The 25911-nt window shown below is 36.8% G+C and overlaps 1 protein-coding gene across 2 annotated transcripts in view; it reads left to right on the top strand.

The window, feature by feature from the left end:
• The first annotated feature begins 963 nt into the window (after positions 1 to 963).
• The window catches only part of LOC108706777 (neuronal acetylcholine receptor subunit alpha-7), an 82874-nt gene continuing 57926 nt past the window's right edge, over positions 964 to 25911 (top strand). Inside the window, exons 1-4 of one of the 2 annotated variants that reach the window (XM_018243473.2) lie at positions 964 to 1403; positions 12817 to 12956; positions 23543 to 23587; positions 24741 to 24850. In XM_018243473.2, the coding sequence (XP_018098962.2) occupies positions 1325 to 1403; positions 12817 to 12956; positions 23543 to 23587; positions 24741 to 24850 (374 nt within the window). In that variant the 5' untranslated portion in view covers positions 964 to 1324. Of the gene's footprint in view, positions 1404 to 12816; positions 12957 to 23542; positions 23588 to 24740; positions 24851 to 25911 lie in introns of those variants that run through there. The other variant, XM_041579719.1, reaches the window with a different exon arrangement.

The raw sequence follows: 25911 nt of genomic DNA, 5'->3' as shown, positions 1-25911 counted from the left end.
TATGTTCTGTATGCTTGACAAAGGGGTCCACCCGAAACGTTGCACCGCACTCCGCAATAAACACTTAAGGTGTTGCATTAGTCCTTTGTGCCAATGGGAGGTGGCGGACTTCCACTGTGTGCACCAGGCATCTCTGTGTAGTCTTGTGGGCAGGGTGTGCGAGGACTAAAACCATTTGTATCTAGCTCCTTGTTGGGGACCCATCACCTTTCCAGGAACAGGTCCTTTCCAGGCACAGGGCAGGAGAAATATGATTTTAACTATAACAGAAATCTTGATTACTGTACTACTGGAAAGTGCCTTAAACAGTACAAATATATGCCATACTGTACTGTATGTACCATATGTTCTAAAGCACCAAATGCAAAGTCAGCATTGGGCTTTCATGCAGTGCATATATTTTACCATCAGCAATTTACATTCATTTTGGTAGGTAGGTAACGTTGGACATGTTGTCGACAATGCTGAAAGAGATTAAGTGCAGACTACAAAGTATTTAGAGACACCAGAGATTTAAAGATTACCTCAACAGGTGTAATCTGCCATGTTTTTGCCGTACATCATGACTTCTAGCCTAGATTAATTTCTGCAGTTCTCTGCCCTGAAGTCAGGAGTCCTGTGATCACCCTATGAATGCAGCACTGCCTGAAGGGTGGGCAGGTTAAGACATTTCAAAAGTCAAATGCGGTTCTAAACAATAACAAAGGGTGCTTACATGCCTCATGCATTCTCACACTTCACATTATAAATAGGCATACACCCCTTTTTATTTAAAGTGTTAGGAACTGCAAGGGTTATCCTGTATATTCCATGAGCTGTGATGCGAATAGCAAAGAAGAGCTGCCCACCTGAAGAGCAGTGCTATTTGCAGAGAGGAATACAAGTAGAATTCTGTTCTGTGTATAAGCAGCTTTCTGCATTCCTAGTTTCTCACATATTGCCATCCTCTCCCTTCCCCTCTGTCAGCCCCACACATGCATGCACACACAGACTTCTGGATTCAACATCTCTCAGCACTGGCATCTTCTCTCCCTGCATGAGTCCCATTTATTTCTTATTCTTTCAAGTCTAACCTCACACTAACCTCACACAAGAGGACATGGGCAGAATCTGGCACTGCATTCTTTCCAAATTTCCCTGAACTAAGGAACTTCGTGTCACCTGTGGGACATAATGCTTTGCTGCTTTTACTGCTTTCTGAATGAAGATGTTTTATTTGGACAACAGTTTGGAGTATCAGTTCTTTGGCGCTTCTGTCCTTTTCCCTATGCTTTACTGACACGTTTTTGAGTCTGAACTTGGAAAAGAGAGAATTGTTTGTACAATGCTTTTAAAGAAGTGTCTTGGGTTTTTAACCTACACCTTTTGCCTGTGGATATTTGTGATACTGACCTTTCCTGGAGGTAAGTTCTCATAACCTACTGCTGATGTGTAACTTGGCAGTTTGTCATAATCATTAAGATGGGTGTGTTGGAGCGTTTATACAGGGTTTATACAGTAGCTTACCTTTTACACATGGATGTCCAAATGAACACATTTTCAGAGATACTGCTCATTGTTACTGACTGTTTGACTGTAAATATTGCACATCACTGTTGCTTTACTAGTGAGCCAAGCATTAATATTCCCAAAGAACTAAAAAACAGCATTTGGGATAACATCCCATCTATGCATGAACCACCTGAAATGCTAGGATTAATTCCCTCTGGGTTGAAATTATTGTAGAGTGTATTGGATTTAATAGAAGCATTAATGGGTGGTTATTTAAAACCTAGTAACTTCTAGATCCCATACTGTGATGCTGATCTGTACTCCAAGTACAGTAGGTTGAACGTTGAGGTTACATTGCCAATACTTTTTTTTACTAGATAGTTGAACAGTTATTGTTTATTTTGCTGTTGCAAAACAGGTCTCCACCAATTCTTGGATTATAGTTTGAACCCAAATAGCATAAAGATCTCTGAGCTAGATGTTGAAATATTTTAAAATCCAATTTTATTATCACCTTTCCCATACTGTTATTGGTACCACTGAATAAAAGAGAGATTAATTGTCATTGACAGAGACCTTTAGTTGTTGCTAAAATACAACTCCCATCATGTACATATGATGTTACCTATGGTAATATGGCTAAGGGGCATTGGGCATTGCAGTTCATCAAGAGCCAGAGGCTTGAGATTTTGTAATCTTTCATCTAATGTACGCTTACCCTCAGGTCATATAGGACACATGCAGATTTTGCAAAAGTAATTCACATGAGCACAGATTTATTAACTGACTTCCAGAGCTATATTGACATTTGCCAACTAAAACACAAGAGCCCAGCGTGAAGATTTGTAGACAGAAACTGACTGATGTTCTCAAGCCACATCACCCCTGGCATAGACACGTAAATGATGCTTGCATGTCCCACTGTTCCCACCTGAAGCATAATATGTACATAATGATTTGATAAGACACATATATTTCCCAAGCATGGAAGTATGCAAAACTCCATGAGTCAGGAGATAACTGCTGCAGATTGAGTACTCATACACAGACGTCTGTAGTCCTGATTTGCTCTTCTGCCATTGCCATATATGAAAGATTTTTTTAAGTTAATACACTTTTCTTGAAACAACCTGCTGTGACTATTTACAGAGTGGGAATTATAAGAAAGCTAAACTGAAGTTAAGCTAACCCACTGTAAGATATATACAGTTAGGGGATTATTTATCAAAATCCAAATTTATCTGATATGATATTTAAAAAAAGTCTGACCAAACTAGAATCCATGATATGACCTTATTTTTTATAAAATCACGATTTAATCAGATCGTGGACAAACTCTATTCGAATCTAGAGTTTTTCCGTGAAAAGTCCAATTTTGTGTAAATATGCACAACATGGAGTTGTGTTTGTAAACGAACCCAGTGCCCCAAATCTAGGGTCCATAGATAGTTAATTAAATTGGGATTTTATAATAATCCAGCCTTTGAACATGTGGCACTTTAAAAGCATTATCAATTTAATACATGGAAAAGAATGGGTAGCACAGATTTGGGGGCTGATTTGTTCAAATCCAAATTGGAGAAGACCTTAATTATTCCCAGGAGTAATATTGCCTACTATGAAAATAAAATAGGAATGTGTTAACATTAGTAGGAAGAAAGGACTAAAGTCTTTTTGTATAAAATTGACTCAAAGCCACCTCAGCCCAGATATATACTAAGTCATGATTGGGGATACAGCTGCTTCCATTACTTTTTTCTAGTAGTATTGAAAGGGTCATACTGATATTCATAGGAAGCAGCCCTGGCCAGGCTAGCTGGCAATGGCTTTATTTTCATAAATGTTTAATACATGAAAGACATTGGCACTGGAAAGACAATTTCAAATGTGAACTAGCCCCTGTGATTTGTTTATCAAACAACTACAGGGGTGCAGGGTTCTTTCATTTACTAGGCATTGATAGGGAATGTTGTGTCCAGATCATGGCACTGGACACTATTCAATGGTAAGTGCTGGGTGTGCATGTTGGAAAATTTTGTTAGCAATGTATTTTGAGTGTACCACTCAAGAGAGGGCATGGCGTGATAATATAGGCCCTAAACTGCACCTGGAATTTGTCAGGTGAGGTGCTGATAAAAAGACAGTAGACATTGGGTCATCTTGGGGGCCTCATTTGTCCAACTGGGGAAAGCTGGTTCGAGTAACATTGATTGGATTGGGTCAAGGGCATAATAATGAGTGTGCCTAATTATAAAAGCAATGATATTTGTTGATACATTCTGACCCCAGCTATACTCTGTTTTAATCATAACAATAACAATATAAACTAGGACCATTGACAGCTTTCTGAATGATTGCTGCTTAGCAATGAGATTCTCAAAATGAATATGAAAGGCATACAGAAAGGTTTTGATTTTTACTTTTGGTGCTGGAGTGAATGAAGGGAATGTTCCTTGTGCACTCTTGTATCTGTCTTTTAGGCAAGCAGGGAATATGCAGTTGAAAAGGAGGATACTGCTGATGTTATTAGCATGTTAACATCAGCAGGAGGATATGTGTTCTAGTGAAAAATGACTTTAGTGATGTGTTCCCTTGATAAATGACCTCCAGTGTGTCTTTGTTGGTTACTGAAGCTGTAAATTTAGAGATTGATTGATACTCTTTCAGGATATGCTCCAAACAAAAAGCATCCACAAGATATCACATTAAGGTTTTTGGCTGTACTGCTCAGTTGCTATGTACATGTGAAATGAAGGGAAACAAACCTTGGTTGCTGCTGTGTTTATAAGGTGTATCTAATCACAGAGCTACTGCGAGAGACCTAAACTTAGAACACTGACTGCTGGGCACTTTGCTCATGGGCAAAAGGGCAGAAACTGCAGGCATGTGGCATTCATATGATATTTATAACATTTTTCTAAGTCACTAGAACAAAAAATAATAATTGATTATTGACTTGTTTAAAAACAAAAACACAAGTGCTTAGTCTAAAAAATTTAATTAAAAAAAATATGAGTTTAAATGGTCTTTTCAAATTATACAGTAAAATTCTTTTTCTGTGTTAATTATTTGGTTATTGTTAAGGAAAATTTTCAATTCTATATTCCTAGGTGAGAAAGGGAGGCCATGTGATCTGGCAGCATAGTTCCTTAGAAGGTAGGCACATTGCTCCTAGTTAACATACTATAAGCAGTATATTATAAGTCACTGAGGATTTCTAGGACCATATTTTATACAGGTCATAGAACTCCGAGGTGACTTCTGATATCTTAATATTTTTCAACAGGGCTGCAAGGGTAGTTTATTTATTATAATACAAACATCTCAGTGAGTACAGTAATAACCTCAAGAAGCACCATTTATAGCTGATGACATCACTGAGCACTGTTTATATAGTGAATAAAGTACTCCCTCTTGTAAATTATAAGGATATTATTAGTTACCGAGGAGTTTCATGACCATCTAAAAACACGAGGCCGAAGGACGAGGTAACTTCTAATATCCTCATATTTTGCAGGGGGTACTTTATTTATGATAATACACAAGTTTCAGTGAGTCATGTGACAGAAATGACATCACTACTTACCGTTTATAACTGATGACATCAGTACTCACCGTTTATAAGGATATAATTTACAGGATATTCATGGCTTTTGTGTATTATAAGGATATAATTTACAAGTTGAATGGTTCATGCCAGCCAGAAAGTCAGCACAGCTGTCCCTTTCGTGCTCTAGTTCTCAAAAACACAGCCATACATGTTGATCTGTTTGATCTGCAAGCAATATAAAATTAAAATTTCTAACACCTGTCTCAGTCTGATTTTAAATATTTGGGTTGTTGGTTAACTAATTAAAAAATTTGAAGCGAATCCTCTTGGACTGCTCCACACATACAGTGCATTACTATATATGTTAAACATGTGGAAATCTACAGGGATTGGGATTCATTTATAGCAAAATGCATGATGGAACTGCTCTGTTCAAACTCAAGAAGCTGTATGTACAATGTTTGCCCTGTCAAACCCAATAAATCAAAGCCTACAAAAATTGACTATGGCTTACTTACTCACGCTTGACTATGAACTTTAATTCTTCATAAATTTTACACAGTTTACTAATGTAATGAGCAAACAGAAACACTTAGGGGCCTATTTGTTAACATACATATACAGTATCTATATATATATACATCTATATATATCTATATATACTTCATGTGCAATTTCAACAATTTTTTAATTTCATGGAATATGGAGTTCAGTGAGAAATAGTTATTCTTGTTTTTTTCTTGCTTGACTTTTTTTCCAGGAGTTCTAATTTGCATGCAAATTATTAAAGCATTGTTTAAAATTCCCTCAGCGTTCTTTCATCTAAAAAGGTTTTCCCACTGTGCAATTAGCAAACAATAATTCAGCTCTGTATAAAAATATTGATTTCTCCCTGAAAACGTTTTCACAAAAATACTGTTTCTTATATTACCCATATATAGAATATTTTTTCTTAGGGCAGCAAATATGGAAATAATATGATAATGCATGTGTGTAAAATGCATCATTATTGAATTTCGCTATTGTCTTGTTTTATGTATTTTACTATATTTTTATAATAGAACTGCAAAATATATTCTGCACATTCTAAAGTACTTTGGGGTATATACTGTTTGTCAAATCATTAAAGGGTAAGGAAACCTAGTCGGCGCAAACCAAACCACCCCCCCTCCCGTTTGTTGCCCACCCTCCCTCCTCCCCCCTGGCCTACCCGTCCCGCTGGGCAAATGCCCCTAACTTGTTACTTACCCTTTTGATCCAGAGGAAGGCAAAAAAAAACATTTGAAGCCTCTCCAACTTGTCTGGGGTGGGGGATTTCCTTTCTGACTCCAAGATGGCAATCAGACTAGTTCATGGATCAACTTGTACTGCTATCTTCCATAACCCTGTATTCCATCCCTTGCTAAAAAGCCATCCAACCCCTTCTTAAAGTTATCTAATAAATCAGCCTGTACAACTGATTCAGGGAGAGAATACCACATCTTCACAGTTCTCACTGTAAAAAAACCTTTCCAAATATTTAGACGGAACCTCCTTTCTTCCAATTGGAATGTGTTGGCTGGAAAGACCTACTGGTAATTAATTCATCAGGGAGATTATTATATGATCCCCTTATATATTTATACATAGTATCATATCACAAGACCTTATTTGCCCTTGATGCTGCTGACTGGCATTGCTTGCTACAGTCAGGTTTTTTATCTACAAGGACTCCATGGTCCTTTTTCCATTATAGATTTGCCTAGTGCAGTCCCATTAAAGGTTTAAGTGGCATGGATATTTTTACATCCCAGGTGCATGACTTTACATTTATAAACATTGAATCTCGCCTGCCACTTAGCTGCCCAGATAGCCAGTTTGTCAAGATCCTGTTGCAGGGATGCTGCATCCTGGATGGAATTAATTGGGCTGGATAGGTTTGTGTCATCTGCAAACACTGATACATTACTTACAATACCCTCCCCTAAGTCATTAATGAACAAGTTAAATAAAAGTAGACCCATTACAGAGCTCTGAGGAACCCCACTAAGAACCTTACTCCAAGTCGAGAATGTACCATTAAAGGACAAGGAAAGGCAAAAAAATAAAATCCCATTTTTACTTTCTTTAATGAAAAATAAACCTAGGTCCGGCAGGTCGGGGTTGGTACAGGCGGAGTTCAAGCAGGGTCAGACAGGCAGTGGTCGGTACAGGCAGAGTTCAAGCAAGGTCAGACAGGCCGGGGTTGGTACAGGCAGCATTCAAAGAGTAGTCAGGCAGGCAAGGGTCAATATCAGCAGAGTTCATAATAGTCAGGCAGACACGGGTCAGAATTAACCAACCTCTCTTAGGTTTAACATGGCTCTTACATATGGGTGTTTTTTCTACTTATTTGCATACAATTGTGTTTAGACACAATTTTTTACACACCATGTGTGTTTTCTTTCCATTCCAAATGCAATCCTCTATTCTATTTATAGCTGAATGCTCAACAAGTACAAGAAACTGCAACCTGCAGTGTTCAAATAGATGCACTAAAACGCAAATGGAGTAAAATGCAACTCAAAACCCTCATGAGTACAACCAGGCAGAATATAAAAGTATATATTAATGGATGTGCTTATTTGTGCACAAACCTGCGTTTAAAGGAGAACTAAACCCCTCCTAAGAGAGAGTCCCCATCCAGAAGCCCCCATTTGCCCCCCTCCACGCTTCCCCCCACATAGTCTGCTATTTAGAAAAGGGTCGCAGAAAGTCACACAGACCTCTCCATACAGAGTATGTAGCTTGGCTCATGGGCTCCATCTTCAGTAACTTTGGATATGTTCGGTAAAGGATAGCGGACACTAAGCTTTTTCATGCATGTGCATTTGGAGCTGTTTGGTATATTTCCATAAATAGCTGAAGGGAAGAAGAGGATCCAAAGATACAGAAAATGGCGCCCATCAGCTCTGCTGCGCTACTCTGCATGGAGAGGTCTGTGCGACTTTCAGCTACACTTAAATAGTGGACTATGCGAGGAGGAGGTGAATGGGGGATAGATGGGGGACTCTTTTTAGGAGGGGTTTAGTTCTCCTTTAAATGTGCATTAAATGCATAAAAACACATGAGTGTAAGAGCCCTATTGCTGGTTTTAGGTCATCAATAATGTATGTAGATTTTTTAGATTTCCACCAAATTGCCAACTCTTGCTGGAATTAACCAGTTAGATCAGAAAAAATCTAACATTTAGGACTAGCAAAATGTTACCTTTATCCAGCGCACTTGTACAGATTTATCAAAGATTTAATAGGACTTTTGATACACCAAATCAGAACAGCCTACCAGTTGGATTGATCAACAGCCCAGTTCCATCAATGAGATATTAAATATATTTGAGCATCAGCATCAAAGTTTTATTTTTTCAATGTTTTTAGACAGAGATTTTTACAGCCATATAATTTTTATATATATATATATATATATATATATATATATATATATATATATATATATATATATATATATATATATATATATATATATATATATATAAATTATAGAGTTGGCAATTTGCAAAACACTACTGACACACTGCATTTGGATTTGTTAAGCAATTGCAATTACCCTTTTCAAGGTTTTTCTTAAATAAACTAGTGATTGTAAAAGAAAAACCTTAATATATTCTTACCTGCCCTGAAACAGCCTTTATGGAATTGGTCAAGGATAAACCTGAAAAGCATAATCTGCTTGTGTTTTCTGTACTTTAAGAGTCCCCAGGTTGTTTCTAGCCATGGGAATTTTGGGTTAACTGCAACATGTAACACTCCCACCCCTTCAATCATTTCATTATCAGGAAGAAACAAAAGAGGCCAGTGAATGAGTGAAACACACTAAATAAAATATAAAAATTGGTGCTGAGGTTTTAAACTTTGTTTATGCAACTGATATATGATTTATCATGTAATAGTATAATTAAAAAAAACACCAATACTACAATCAAGTTGCCTTTTCTCTGGTATGCAAGCCAGAAGGACCATTTAATCAATTTATTTTCACCAGGCATAGACAATTCTACTTCTACCAAACTTACTTAATACAAGAAAGAAAGATTTGACCATGGACACTACATAGATAAAAAGTATCCAGGTACACTACCTGCCTCCCCAACATCTGATTCTAAAACCAGGGTTACTAATATTAGTTGGTTTTCCCTTGGTTGCTCTTACAGGCTCTATGAAGCCTTCCAACTATGTTATTATTATAATTAATAATAACAACAGTAATACTAATAATAATAACTAATACAAGAGGTAAAGAGGGCTCTACCCAAAAAAACTTGCAATCTAAAAGAAGAAGGGGTTAAGACTCAAGGTGTGGAGATGGGTAATATTAAGGGAAAGCAAGGGATTACTGTGTATACTCTTACTGTATGTGTCAGTCAGCTTGTCCTGTTGCTCATTCTCATACTGTATGAGATGCATTCCAGTGACCTTAAACACAATGTACAAGGACACAATTTAAGAAAAAAAGACCATGTCAAGTGTTTAACTATAATCAGCCATTTCTCGCCATTTAATTATATTCATCATGCTGCTAAAGCATGTAATGAAGTGTTATTTGCTTTCTCATATTTCCTTCTCCTTTACAAAGTTGGAAATTATAGTTTTCATTAGTGTTTTTGGCTCTCAGTGTGTAATGAGGCAAAAAACTAGCAGTACTTTGTCTTAAATAAAGGATGGCATGACCTTGCTATTGTTAAATAACAGAAACCCCTTAACATTTCTGCTAATAGTGTGTTAATAGTGTGTTTATTCCTCTATTTTGAGATCATTGCCATACATTTTAAAGAAGTACCACAAACAAGTATCTATGGTCCCTTGCAGATAGATGAGGGTTTTTGTTTGTGTGGTTTACATGAGGTTTCAGGACATGTTTGGGCACTCCTAAGTAAAGTACATGACCTGTTTTATTCTGCCTGATTCTACCCACAAACTCTCAGGTTAGTGATATTCCATTGTGTCTTTTAAATGCAACATGTTGCATGCATTTGACGTATGTTGAGAATAAATTGCATATTGAATGCTGGCTTATAATGCATAGTCACTTGCATTAAAAACACATACAAATGCAGAATATAGATATGCAATTATACATCCATATGTGAGAACCCTATCTATTTAGTTATGTTATAATTAAAGCCTTTTATATATATATATATATATATACAGTATATATATATATATATATATATACAGTATATATATATATATATATATATATATATATATATATATATATATATATATATATATATATATATATATATATTGTGCAAACCCATTATCCATAAAGATCCAAAATATGGAAAGGCCATCTATGCAAAGTCCTTTGTAAGTTCTCAAAGAGGTATTTTTTTCAAATAGTAAGATCGCCTCAGTCCGCTAGAGTGAAATTCCGCCACTCTCCATTTATCTCTATGGGATTTTGAAAAGTGTATTTATCAAAGGATGAACTTTCACTTTCACCCATTGCTAAATACTCTTTTAAAAATCCCATAGAAATGAATGGAGAGTGGCAGAATTTCAATCTAGAAGACTGTTGCGACTTCTAACTTCACTCTTTGATAAATATACCCCAAAGTCTTTGACAAAAGAATAAAACTGTTTATTTAATCACATGCAAAATCTAACAGTGTAGTCACTACAGTGTGACTTTTCTCAAGGACTAGTGATATGCAGGTCAGGAAAAACTCAACCCAACCCTAACCTGAAAAACCTTAACCCGCACCTGACTCTAACCCATAAAATGTTGCCATTGTAGGACCAGCACCATACCAACGTCATCATTCTCTGTACGCTAGTTTTCTGCACACACCTCTGGTTCCTTGACGTAGAATCTTAGTGAGCAGTAAAGGAGTAATTCTTCCCCAATCTGACCCGAACCAAACTCTAACTTGCAATGGATGTCCAAATTTCAACCCAAACCAGCTTAGCTGCTTTGTGGCCATGCTGAAAAAGGAGACAAGGCACAGGTTACATAGTAGATAACAAATAAGCTCTGTCATAAAATACTACTAGTATTCTGCAAAACTAATTTGTTATCTGTTCTGTAAAGCTGTGAATTTCATGCATGCCCCCATGGTTATACAGCAGCTTGTTATATAAACTATAGAATTCTTTCTGAAGCAAACACACAATTCATCCCAGGGAAGGGCATCAGTATATTATATTTTAATTACTTTAAAACAATTTACTTTTTTGGTGTTACTGTTCCTTTAACAAAACTTCCTGACCCTATATATCACAATATAATTTACAGCATATTCATGGCTCTTGTGTATTGTATAAAAATAATATAAATATGAGGATTTTAGAAATCACCATTGAGACCTGAATCAAAGAAACTGACGCTTTATATGGTCATAAAGGTGTTGAGTGCCCATGAAACAAAGGAAGAATATGGAAAAGAGAGTATCTTGTATAAATTTACAAAAACAATTCCAGAAAAATATTAGCATTTCCATGAATACAGTATATTTGTCTGTAAATGCTACTGAACAACTGATACATTTTCACTCTTTAAATTAATACAGAACCCCTGAAGTAAGGCAGGGGCGGTGCAGTACTTCCAAAGGATGGAGTACAAACGTAAACACTACTCCAGGATCACACTGCCCATAATAAATAATGTGCGCAGTCTGGAAAGTTGGATTATGCAGGTAAGCAGAAATGAACAGGGGTTGGTTTAGGGGCAGTTTACTTACAAGTAATACTAATCTCAGTTTATTTACAAGTGACTAATCTCCTCCAAATGCTTCATACCAGTTATGAAGTTACTTTATTGTCGCTTGTTTTTCTGAAGGCATATGAAGTTTCCTCAAGAGAAAACTTAGGGCAACTTTGGAAAAAGCGCAGCATATGTTTTACCACTGGTGATTCACTTTACCAGGGAAGGCATTTGGAGGAGATTAGTTGCAGAATATGAAATTTGTCTCAGGCGACTAATGACTTCATGTGTCATTGCCCTAAAGAGCCACCCCTAACTTTTGGGATTAAGACATTTTTCTGATTGATACTGCTTCATTCATTGCCAAACTGGCACTCTTTACCACCTGCCCCCCCCCTCCTTTCTCTAAACTTACTCCCCCTCTAGGCATTGATAACTTGTCCACCTGAAGAGGTCTGTAAATATTTTCCTCCATAGCAGGCACAACTACCTAAAGGAACATTTAAATGTATATTGGGAGAGATGTTGTTTACCACTGGCCTGACATAAACTGTGAAATCTATAACACTGGCTGTTAACTGGCACTTGACTGCCAGATTTTACATTTTGTGGCTGCTCTATGATACTTGAGTTATCTGGAAACGTATTTTCGCAAGATAAAAGTCCCCTGAAGGCGGGGTAAAGTAAGGGGTAAAATGATATACTATAGGTATAACTACGTTGCACACCTAGTGAAGTTTAACAGAGGCAAACAATAAGAAAGTTGAGTAGATGGAGAGGGATAATCTATCCTGCCCATGCAAGCACATATTATAATTTTTACAGGTCATGGAAAATAACAGGCATATGAATTAGTCATAGAACGCACTGTATATGGATACAACCTTGAACTGTCAAACTAACGAGGCAGTAGAAAATAGACCAAAATAATTGTTACATTTATCTCAAAAGAAGGAGGGATTTTTAGTCCAGCAACAGATCAATAGCGATTAACAGGGCTTTGTATCACATACATTTTTACTGTTCTTATCATCTGGTACAAACAAACACATTTTATACTTCATTACAAATGTTTGTTTTTTGTAAAGGTTCCCATCAAGGGCAGTACCAAAGAAAACTTTACAGAGAACTTTTACGGAATTACAATCGCCTCGAACGACCTGTGGTGAACGATTCTCAGCCTTTGCTGGTAGAGCTGCAACTCACTCTGCTTCAGATTATTGATGTGGTAAGTCAAATCTGATGTAGTTTATAGCTGGTTTGAAGAGAATACAGGACATTTCAAACTACAGTATTTTTTTCTTTTCTTAGTAACGTTTTAGTGTTAAGAGAAAAGGAACAGAAAACATTGAATTAGCTCCACAGTATGATGATGTGTTCAGATTGTACACTAATATTGTTTCTAGTTGCCAGTAATTACACAGCGCTATATAAGGGATAATAATAATGATTACTGATGGAGACATAAGGGGTAATTTCTACCTTTGGAAATCCATGGGATGCAAGTTATTGTTGCATAAGTACTGAGGAACATACTCTTGCAACCATTTGCATCCTGATAAAAAGAAAATGAACCTCTGTGTAGTTTTAACTAAATTATTTTGCTCAAATCTGAATATGAAGATTAAGGTTTACATTCATTCAAAATTATGGATTTTCTGTATCCTAGTTCGTTTACAGAGAATGTATGCCCCTATTCGAGGGACCAGCACCTTGAATGTTTTGTTTTCTACTCATGAAACTGATTTACTCAGAAAGTGCAAGTGTGCAATTCTCTGATTAACATGAGTTTACTGATACTGCAGTTTGGGCTAATACAAGAGTTACATTCATTAGCTTCTTAACAAACAAAAACCTGAATCAATATCTTTTAGAGACCATGGACATTTTTCACTTAGCTAACTTCCCTTTTGCATTCTGCAAGACCTTATTGGAAAGAGGGTTTTTGTATTGACTGGTTGCTTTGTGCTCTATGCATACAGAATGCATAAGTGCATTTTTTATATAACTATTGTAGGCTGGTAACTAGAAGGAGAGTAAGAAAGGGGATATATTTCACCGCATTTCATCTCTTTCTACCTCTACCTTACATGTGTGATAACTAGCATGTACTGATCTGATAGCAATAGAGCTGGGGAAAAAAAGAGCAGCAGTGTGGATCACTGCTAGAAAAGACTTGGGGGGACTCACAAAAGGGGAGTAAACTGAAATTTGAATAGGAAATACTGGAGTTAAATAATAATATTAGATTCAGAAAGATGGAGTTATGGGGATGTGTAAGGCCCCAGTATCAACAAGGACAGCAACCTTAGAGAAGTAGGAACAGGGACCCCATGAATGAGGTAAATGCAATGGATAGCTGTTTCTATCATAGCACACAGGCCAGCTTAGCAAGAATAGTATTGGGCTCCCCCAAGGAGTAGCAGTGTGGAGTTAGTGTAGGGACCACATCTTTAAAACAGACTAAGGTTAGTGTTATGCCTGAGAAGATTTCACTGGAAGGAATCTGTTACATCGAGGTGTGCCTGAAAGACTTATGCTTTACGATTTCTGTCTTATAAGTATATGAATGTCTGAGCCATGTTATGCTGTGTGCCTTTTTGCGATACCAATTATTCTGATAATGCCTTGCCCTTTGTTGTACTCAGAATTTACTGTTTAATAATACATTTATTTGGTTATAGATTACTGACACCCAGACATTTCATAAAATACTAAATTATTAACAGTTCATGTTTCATCAGTCATTTTATTCACTAAAATGCAAGGGCCAAGCGGAGAAAGAGGGTTGTAATGTGTTCTGCCTGGAGAGCATCTGGAATAAGTTATTCCTGCCAACAAAGGGTTACATTTGTAGTAGGCTCATCTTTTACAAAACAGCATATGATAAGAGAGTTTGCTCAGGAAACATATTGGAAGATTAAAGAACAAGACAGATCTTAAGTATTAATACATAAAGATTGGAAATCACATTTGGTGATACTAGTGGCTCATTGGGCAGCACAAATATTTGCCTGGGCATCACTTGTTAGAGTTACGAAAACATTCACCAACACAAGGGGCTTAATCTAACTCACCCTATCAAAACATTAATTTAACAAAAATGGGCAAGGTGCAAAATACCAAAAAAAAATCTGTAAAATGCCATCTGCTGCACATCCTATTCAACTGAATGATAAAGCAATCTGGGGCGAGCAGCTGCATTTAAATGGCTTTGAACTGTGGTGATTGAACTGATGCATCTACCATGGCCCTAAGGCAATATTAAAACTGGAAGCTGTTATGTTCAAAGACACCTAGGTGGAAATTCACAAGGAAAAGAAAAGTGCTTTTAGTCCACCTATATTCTCCCATTTAGGGGTATATTCACTAAATGTCTGTATGAAATAAGGCATATGTTATTACCTAAAATGAGAGGTAATATCTTGTGTCTCAATTCATCAGTTATTTTCACGAGGTATTACTTCCAGTCAGATTTATAAGATGTTTTTGCCTAAAATGGTATTATCACCTGAATCATCAATCTAAAACTTGAAAAAAACTTTAAAAAAGTAAATAGTGAGTTATTAGTTCATGTTTACTACCCATTTTAAATCTGACGATAAGACAAAAAGTATACTTGCTTTACTAATCTAACGTTGTAGGAAATCAATAAGGATTTTGAAGAACTGTAGATAGTACACAGTACAGCATATTCTTAATTCCCATTCATCCCATCAATTGCACAGATATAAAATTATTTGCTGTTTATACTGGGCTATTATTATTATTAACATGTATTTTTATAGTGCCAACATATTTTGCAGGGCTGCAAAATGTGTATATACAAATAACATAAATAATTACATACATAGAACATACAGAATTATATACATAGTGACCAGTAACCAATACAAAACATAAAGACCCTGTGCAAAAGAGCTTAGAATCTAAAAGGGAAAGGGTTTAAGACACAGGGTGTGGCATGGGCAAGAACAGAAATAATCAGGGTGAGCATCATAGCGTTTGGTAAAACATTTGGTAGCTAAACAGAATGAGGGTATGCCTCTTTACATAAGTGTTTTAAGAAATCTTTTGATCTTTTGAGCGTTGAACAGACATGGGAGACAATTCCAGAGGAGGGGTCTTGAATGCAAGCATGTGAGGAGGTAATAAGAGAAGAGTTGAGGAACAGGTCAGTAGAGGAACGTAGTAAGTGGTTGGGTGAGTATCTAGAGATGAGTTCAGAGATGTAGGGTGGGGCAAAGTTATAAACTGCTTTGAATGTCAGAATTGAATTTTATTCTGAAAGGTAGCCTGTGCAGGTATTGACAGATTGGCATGTCAGAGGAGGAGTGGTTGCTGAGGTGTATTAACCATGGCGGCAGTATTCATTACGGACTGGAGAGGAGAGGTTACAGTCTTTTGCAGAGAGACCATGAGGTTAATATACCTCAGTAACCACTCCATTATTAATTAGAGAGAGTTACAGTAGTCCAGGCGTTATATGATGAGAGAGTGAAATTTTTTTGCGAGATATTCGGTGATAAATGATCATATTTTGGATATGTTCCTTAGGGGAAAGTGACATTATTTAATAAGTGACTGGACAAGAGGAGCAAAGGACAGGGCAGACAGGGTGGTAGTGGAATTGTTAACTATGATAAATACTTCTGGGATGTTATGGGTGTTACATGAGGTAAAGAGAATCATTTCCATTTTAGAGAGGTTTAAATTAAGGTAGCTTAATTCCAGTTGAGAGGGAGAGATTAAATAGAGGAAGGCTTTAATTAGACAGGGATTGGCTTGCAGAGAAGTTTGGGATCGAGTTAGCAGGTAGTAAGGTGAGAAGAAGCCAAAAGTTTTGAGACTTCCTCATCAGTCTCAGGAGAGAAGGAACAGAGAAGACAATGTGGACGGAGAGCAGTGAATGTCTAGGGAGGTTTAGCCGTGTAATGTCACTTCTGATGGTGTCAATTTTGTTTTAGAATTGTTTAGTAATATTTTGAGCAGAGACAGATGCACACAGAGGGAATGGGGAAGGGGAAAAAGAGTGTTAAAGGTAGAGAAAAGTTGTGCAGTTTTTTTTGAAAAGGAGTTAATGAGTGTAGTAAAATACTGTATGTTTGTTTGGATATCCATATGGAAAGGCTAGTATTATAGGAGAGCAGGTCAGATTTGTAGCTCTAGAAGTCTGACTCTAGATTGGATTGGATGCTCATTTGTATGCGAATGTCTTTGAAGACATTTAGGATGAGCAGCTAGCCAAGGCAGAAGCTGTTTGGGTCTAGTGCATTTAGTTTTGTCCAGAGCAAGCTCATTAAGGGCAGTGGTGAATGTGCTGTAGTAGACAGAAGTAGCCAGATTAGGACAGAAGGTGGCTGCAATATTAGAGTGAAGTTGCGGTATGTACGTGTTTGGGGAATAGCAGGGGGTGTGGAGAGAGTTAGTGAGAGTTGAAATGTGAGCAGATTGTGATCAGAGAGGGGAAATGGTGAGTTAGTAAAATTGTAAATTGAAACAGGCTAACAGTTAGTGGCTAATGAAGCACAATTAATCAGTCTTACAGATACTTTGGTGGGGACCTTTAGAGAGATTCATCTTGCCCCAGGGGGCGTGCGAACCCCTGTTGTGGCAGCTCCTGTGGGCTGGATGCAGCAACCCCAGTCCAACACTTGATAAGTTGAGTGCAGAAGAACTCATCATTCTACTTTTACTAAGCACATTTTCTGTCCCCAGTTCTTTCTCTGCAGCCTTAGAGGTTAACTTCAAAGAGTAAAGAGGGCTGTATGAGGCAGGTATCTTAAGAAAAGCCCCCTGTCATTAATTGATTCTTATGGAATGTGTTTTATAGGAGCAGTGACTCCTATTGCTTCAGAATGGACTTATGGGGGAATGTAATATTGGTCGATAACAATTGTTCACAATTCTTTTGTGAATAAATATTTGCAAAGTGAACAATTTTGCCTTTCCCCCACAGTAGGATTAAGATTTTTATAGTTTGCAATATGTGCAGTGTATGTCATAAAACTTCTTAATGAAAAAGTTGTTACGTCTCCTCCAAAAGTTTACACCACCTGCAAGTTCATAATGCACAATTAAGATTTGCAATACAATAAAAGCCACATGAAGAATATTACATTGCGACATGCAAATTTTTGTTTGCAAATTTGTTCTCTTTGCTAATTTTATTACATTTCCCCTTAGTTCCTTATCCCTTATAGTGTCCATAGCAAGGACGGGGCTATCACATGTGCAACAGGCACTTTATCACATTTGGGTGTCCAAACTCCTATTGGTGGAATTTATAAGCTATCTTTATAGTAAGGTAACTCCCCAGGTCCTTTTCAACTACAATTCCCAGCTCCTCACATACTGTTGGGTGTGTAGGAGTTATAGTTCAATCACATCTAGAGGCATGCAGGCTGCATTGACTCTTACGCTGACTTTTTTCATGGTGTTTCATATTCTTAGAGCATGAACAAAACATCCTCTAAGTTTTTGCAGCTTTCCAGTTTTGTTCAGTGTCATGATAAAAAAATCTTTTTGTTTCTGTCAAAATAAACGTGCAGATAATCCTTTGCATTAGTGCCTGGGGGAAAAACAGACTGCCACACCACGATGAATGTTTTATTAATGTGTGCACAGCCATCCAAATACCATCTGTTATTTAAGAGACTTTTATAAAAGATTATCAACGCTTTGTTTGATTTAGACCTTAGCAAGCAGCAGTGTGAAATATTCAATGTAAATGAATCACAAGTAGGCAAGACTGCTCACCTCCTGCCAAGGACATTACTTCCCTTATTCTCCTATTTTTAATATTTGCAGACAGTTGCGGCTTAAAATTAAAATGATTTGTTTAGATTTGCAGAAAGAGTTCTGTGGCTCATTTACAGCCCAATGACCCATGCAAAATACATTCCATTTAATGGAGGTAAGGAAGTCTTGACCAGCACTTTGTCCTGTGCTATTTGACCACACTGCCAAGGTGTGACATTGCCCCTGGTACAAATATACGTCAGTGTAAATACTTTAAAACATGTATGTACTGACCCATCTGGTTTCCCCTAGTCAAAGAGTCTGCATCAGCATAAAGGATAACAAATAATATTGTAAGGCTTCATCTTTTTTTTTACATGATCTGGAAGACTTCTCCCTTATTTTCATACTAAGGATTCTCCATATGGCCATATATATCAAAGGATAATTATAAAGCTTTTCATACTTCACCATAGGGAAGAATAAGGATAGTTATAATAGAGGATATAATAAAGGGAAATAGAGGTTAAGATAAGGTTTGCCCTATGAGAAATATGCTAAATCTAGTTAAGGGAAAAAAGAAATGTGTTGTTTGTGTTTGGCCAACTGCGGTGAGTTCTGTGACATCAGATAAATATGTCTGTAAAATTCTTGTACAAGAGAACAGAGAGCTATGAGTTTGCCTCTGGTCAGGTAAGGGCACACACAGCATATTAATAGCTTAGAAGCGTCACACCTACCAGAAACACTGAGGGGGTAGGGTGGGCAGTGTGGAGTGCTCTCAGGCAAGCAGAAGGAACTTCAATTCCAGAAAGCTTTGCTATATTCTAGGAAAAAGTTGAAGTGGTAACTTTGCTTCAATATGGTCTCTTTCCATACTGTGGTCCCTACATTTATGAGGGTGTTGTCTGGACAATAATCTTGCTTCTCCTCACTGGATCAAAATACTACTCTTTTGAAGATGGCCTGTCTATCTCACAATCTTCTAGGAGTGTGCTACGAAGCTATGAAAAAGCTGTCCACCACTACCTTTGTCTCCTTCATGGGGTCCCAAAACCCCTTCTCGACTTCTCTTAGGTCCTTGGTCATGTTGGGGTTCAAAGCTTGGTATTGGGGCTTTCTACTGCAGGCTTCCCAGCACATCTATCCCAAATATTAAGTTTCATACAACCCTTTATTTATTTTCCCGCTGTAAACAGTTTGCATATGCTATTAGTAGATTTCCCTGATCCAAAAATCTGATTCCTTCATGTCTACTACTCATGTCTACTACTCTATCTATGCCTATGACTCTCAAAAAACAACAGGACTTCGTCTTTTTTGAGAGTCATAAGGATAGATAGAGTAGCTCCTAATATAAGGGGGGAAATACTTATCCTGAATTACTGAAAGTAGAGACCAAATGGATTTTTTTTTAGGCACAAGGCAGCATCTTGGTCTAAATTTTGACTTTGATGTCTCCTGCTATGTTTAATGTTTTGCATCATCCTAAAATCTAATGCATGCCCCAGAATGAGGGACCCATGTTCATACACAGGCTGTGCCATTATAGACAGTGAGTAGGGAGGGGGCAAATGATGACGGCAGTGGTATCAAGGAAGTGCAGCAATGAAAGTGATTGTATGCCTCAGCCATAGACACGAGGAAGGCAAAATGTGATTGACAGCTGAGATTTTAAAGAAGTTTATAACATGTATGGATGATTTAATTAAAAAAATAGGGTTTCATTTAAAGGACTGTGTTGTTACACTTGTGGGTGCCAATAGTTAGGCACCCCAAGTGATTGGATTTACTTACCCAAAGACGATTGTTCAGTGGTGCTTGCTGGCAGAAACCTAGGCCAGTGCAGGTTTCTGCTGATAGAAGCACCGGCCCAGGGTGTCAGGTAAGTAAATTCAATCACTTGGGTGTGCCTTATTTTTGACAGGTCCCCTATAGGGATGTAGCGAACTGTTCGCCGGCGAACTTGTTCGCGCGAACTTCGACCGTTCGCGTCCGCCGAATGTTCGCGAACGTCGCGCGACGTTCGCATTTTGAGTTCGCGTTCGATTCGAATACAAATCGTTCGACCATTCGACCATTCGAATTCCTTCGACCGCTAAAAATCGAACGATTTCCATTCGTTCGAACGATTGTAAGTATTCGATCGAATGAAAAGCATTCGATCGAATGCTTCGATCGTTCGATTCGAATGAAAATCGTTCGATCGAACGATTAAAATCCTTCGATCGTTCGAATCGAACGATTTTAGCGGGTGTTCGAAGTTCGCGAACTGTTCGCGAACGTTCGCATTTTTTGCCGGTGTTCGCGAACGGCGTTCGCGAACACCAAATCGGCAGTTCGCTACATCCCTAGTCCCCTATTAACAGGACCCTTTAATCAAGGCTGCAATAAGTGCTTCCACACTTCTTACGGTTACAGGTAGAGCTACATTATTTCTGGTTAAGTGAACTCTTAGGCAGCACAAAGAATATCATAAAATTGTGGTGCTGATTGGTTGCTGTAGGTGATCAAACTGTATTTATTTATTTTCCATAGAAATGCTACATCCCACAAATGCTGTCACCCATGTTTATAAAATAAATAAAAACACATGATCAGACAAATGATCAGTTTTGCACGGGACAAAAAAATGACACACATGCTTTAAAACTGATGTGCGGTAAACAAAATTGTTGTGCAGTAGAAAAAAAAGTCGCCCATAGACTCTAATATATTTTGCCACAAAAATGTGTTTGACAAATTTTCTTGACAGATTTCTTGACAGATTTGCTCATCATTAGCTCATAAGTATTTGTAATACTTAGTGGGATGTTGATGTTGACATTTTATTGATTCCACTATTGTGCCTAATAAAGTGAGGCTGTGCTAGGTAATTAATTAGAATTACATGTAAGGAGTTGCCCATTTCTTTCTGTCATCAGTATTGGCATGAGACAAATCTACATTGAACAACAGCTTCTAACAATTATGTGATGTTAAATATAATTGGGGCCCATTTCTGATGTTGGACACAGTGTCAAATAAGCCAATTTTAATTGTTTCATACCATGTCACCCTCCATGTAATTTGTATCCAGAACAGTAGCTTTCCCTATGCTGCCACTGTTCTAAACACCTCATTGATATGCTAGCTAGAATTACATGTTTCTGCCTGAAACAAGCAATTTGTTTTAGCTGTCACTTGTGAAAGAAAGGGGTGTATTTTGGCAATATTACATATTGCCAGTTACATTAATATGGTTAGATTTGGGTAAGACAATCAATACAAAATATGCCATGCTTGTGATCATTATCCGCTGATACCATTGCACTTTCAATCATTTGTCGTGTTTTATTTCCAGGAACAAACAGCTTTGCAGTCAATGCAGCTCAACAATATATTACAAGTGTTCCTGTTTATTTAAATAATCTGGTGCTTTTAGTGGGTTATTTAGTAAAGTCCTAATGCTAAAACTCAATTCTTTTAAAATTTAAGTCTTTTAACTATAGAACCCGAATTTTTAGTGAACAAAAACCCCAGATTTTTCAAGATTTATTATACCCCGATGCTGCAAAAAGTTCATATCCGAAAATCCACCAACTCAGACCTGCCGAGGTTGTATATAAGTCAATGGGAGTGGTCCCTATCCTATTTGGAAGTTTCTGCGGTCTGCAGTGAAATTAGCCAAAAAATCCAACTATTTCGGGCTTTTCAGACAAAAATCTGAAAAAATCATACTTTTCTGTAAAAAAAAATTATGATTCGGGAAAAAACTGTAAAACAAATTGTACAATACACGCTTTCGCACATTTTTGAGTTTTCTCCCTGATTAAATTGTGATTTTTTTTAATAATAAATAAGGTCAAATCATGGATTCTACCTTGGTCGGACTTTTTTATTTGACAAAATCTGACATATTTTGATTTTTGACAAATAACCCCCTCAGTGTGTGTGACACATTTTATTGTCCTTACCTGCAAAATGCAAGTTGCACCCCTTTGTGTGTAATTTACTAACTGCTACACATTTCCTGTTTTGAGAAAAAAATTTAATGGAATTCTGAGAAAGAATATTGCATTGATGGTAAAAAAAAACCTTGACAACAAGAGGAGTCCTGACAGGTGAGTGTAGTGTTCAGTCTTGTTTGGGCCCTCAGGTAGTTGTAAAGCTCCCGGAGGCATTGTGAGATGCTAAAAATGGGTCCTTGAATTCATTACTATAGGGTCTGTTGGACCAAGGTATCCCTGAGTTTAAGGTGAGAATCTAACAAATGTCACTGCTTCTGTACACCTGTTCAGTATTCATAGGAATGGCTGACAATCGTGTGTTTGAAAACGCCAGCTGTTTATGTTTAAATAATACAGTATACTAATTTTTGTAAGTGTTGGTAAATAAAATATTGCTTGGCAGTAACAATATTATTTAAAATGGAAAAAGGTTTTCATTCTATAGGTGATTAGAGAGACATTAATTACACATAGCACAGTTAGTAAACTAACTATTGCAATTTGCATATTTGTTATCTGCTTTTCCAAATATGGCTCCTACAGTCCTATTTGAATGTAAATGGCCACCCCAAGTACAGATGAAGCCACTTGGATTTGTGAGTTAAATGCGTCATGACTCAGGGTTAATTGAAGAAACTGTGTTATCTAAAGTCATCTTAACTCATTTAATGCATTTAACCTTTTCATTAGCATACCAAAGCACCATTGTTAAATGAGATAAATGGGATATCTGTGTTTAGTTATTCTGTGTCAAATATACAAACCAAAGTGGCTGCATCTGTAGTTTATAAATCTGTTAACACTTGTTACCATTGTAGGGTAACATTTTATGCATATACAGTACATACAAAATATATAATTGTTTGTTGCTCACCTTTTACTGGATTAAGGGTTTTACAGAAGTATTTTAATTATTTTTTATTCTAAATGTTTAAAAAGCTAATCATATGCCATTTTAAAACTATGTAAAATATCACAGTCAATAAAGAATAGGAAAGGTATTGACTACTCAGTGACATTTAAACTGCTGTATCAACAGTTTCTTCATTTTCCAGGTCATTTTTTTCTCTATCTTCCTTAACAGGATGAAAAGAATCAAGTTTTGATTACAAATGCATGGTTACAGATTGTAAGTATATTAATTATTGATTTACAAAATGATACACCATTTTTAATAGAACATTCTTGATCTACAGGTGCTTGAGATTCCAGGTTATACAATTTTATAGCTGCTAGCATCTACCATTATATTCCCCTTGCCTTACTGAAAGTTATGTGACAAGTTTACTTAAGTGTATCTCATATACTGTACATACTCAAAACATCCTACTTATCAAATTTACATTTTCTTGACTTGCCATGAATAAAACAGAGCATACCCCTTCTTTTTTTATTATTGATTGAGTGTTAAACCCTTATGCAGTAAGCAATGGGATGTGTATATATATACTGTTTGTATATATATATATATATATATATATATATATATATATATATATATATAGTGTAAGAGATTTGCTTGAGATGATAATGTGTTTGTGTATGTATAATAATGTATTTTTCAACAGGATAGACTGGTAAACAGTTATCTCTAGGGAGAATGTATGTTGTGGCAGCAAGTAAGGCTGTGTTTGTTTGCAGGATTAGGAAAAGCTAGATAAATGTGTCCCTGGGATGAATGGAGAAGAGCAGGGTGGGCATTTTATTCCTTACTCAATTTAGTGTTTTGCAGTTGCCCAGCTAGAGATAGCTGTCTGATTAGGCTTACAGGCGAGCAGCAAATAAAAGAGGTGTGGAGCTACTCCTTAGTGATCCTGGATCCCTCCTTGTGTTGGAGGAGGGTAAGAGGCCTATGGACACCTTCTTGTGCTGGAGGGAGGTGAAGTTCTGCCAGAAGATGGTGAATGAGCATCCCTGGTGGGGAGAGTTACAGAGGCTTAGAGAGAAGCATGAATGTTTTAGAGTGCAGGAGCTGCTCTGTATGGTGAGAAGTGAGAACCACAGAAAGGGGAAAAGATTCTGTGATGGTGAAATGCTCATGAACTGTATGCCTTTGAGTTAATGTTGGGAAAAGCCTTGTGAAAATAAATCTGTGTGTTCCTGTCTTTTTGCTCCTGATCCTCTGCTGACCTGCCTAACATTGCTAAATTCCACCAAAAACTTTGAGCCTGTATAGGATGCCCTGGTATTATTAATCTATTGAAATAGATGATTGCATTTATCAAAATATTTTGTTATACAGTACATGCAGACAAAACCAACATATACAACTCTTTTTCCAGACCTGGAATGATTTCTACTTAACCTGGGATCAGGCTGAATCTCCTGGAGTTCAAACTCTTCGCTTCCCAGCAGATCATATATGGGTTCCAGACATACTGCTGTATAACAGGTAAAGTCTGTGCCAATATCGTAGACTGGTATTGTAGATTGGTTGTATGCATTGTATCTCTTATTATCATATCGGCTATCAATAAAATAGTAATTTTTAGTAATTTCTTGACTGTATTTTCTTAATATTTGAAATACATCAAATACATTAATTCCAGTAGTTAACACTAGGCATAATCTATATTCTATACCCCAGAAATTACCAAACTACAACATTACTCATATTACATGTACCCTTTACTCAAACTTGCATGTATTTTGACTCATCACACATCTCTCTGATGAAAAAACAAGTTACTTAATTTACAATAGCACTATATAAATAAAGATATTAATACAGAGGAAGCAAAAAAGAAGTTGAAGCAGCAAAAAATGTTCTGCACATTGGGGGGCAGTGAAGAATGGCCTGCTTGGACAAGTATACTTTTCAAAGCTAATGTAATATAGTTAGTTTAGTGTAGGTATACCTATATATATTTTATATATGTGAGTGTATTGATAGGTCTGAGGTTCATTTGCAGAAGTTATACTTGATTCTTTTTTAGAGCAAAACTATACCCAGACTATTGTACTCAGTGGAGCCTTACACAAAACATATACATGAACCGTTAACCGTTGTCATTGAAATCCCCAGCCCTTTCATTAAAATAACTTTTAGAGCATATTACATATTACAGTTTTGTCAGCAATATATGAATGCTGTTGTGAAAGCTCATTTGGTATTTTAATAGTTTTGAAAATAGATTTTAAATATATGATTTTAAAGTTGTAATTTTCCCTGATTTTATTGACTGTTGGAATATCTATTCTATTAAATCTAAGAATTTAATAATGTTGTGATTATTATTTTGTGTAGGGCAGTTAACCAAAGCTTTACAAAGTTAATATTTTTATGGAAAATATTTTTGCTCAAATCCTTTTTATTCTTCCACCATTGGTTGCTACTCTGCTCTAGTGCTCTAGGGATACATTGTTTTTTTTTGACAATCTGAAGCTCATGAAAGATAGATTATGCTTAAAAATGAATCAGCTGTTAATGTATTGTCCTTGTCGTGTAAGAAA

This window comes from Xenopus laevis, chromosome 1S (genome assembly GCF_017654675.1).
Source record: "Xenopus laevis strain J_2021 chromosome 1S, Xenopus_laevis_v10.1, whole genome shotgun sequence".
Lineage (NCBI taxonomy): Eukaryota > Metazoa > Chordata > Amphibia > Anura > Pipidae > Xenopus > Xenopus laevis.
Note: the sequence above shows the minus strand (reverse complement) of the source record. Positions and strands in the feature narration are given on the sequence as shown.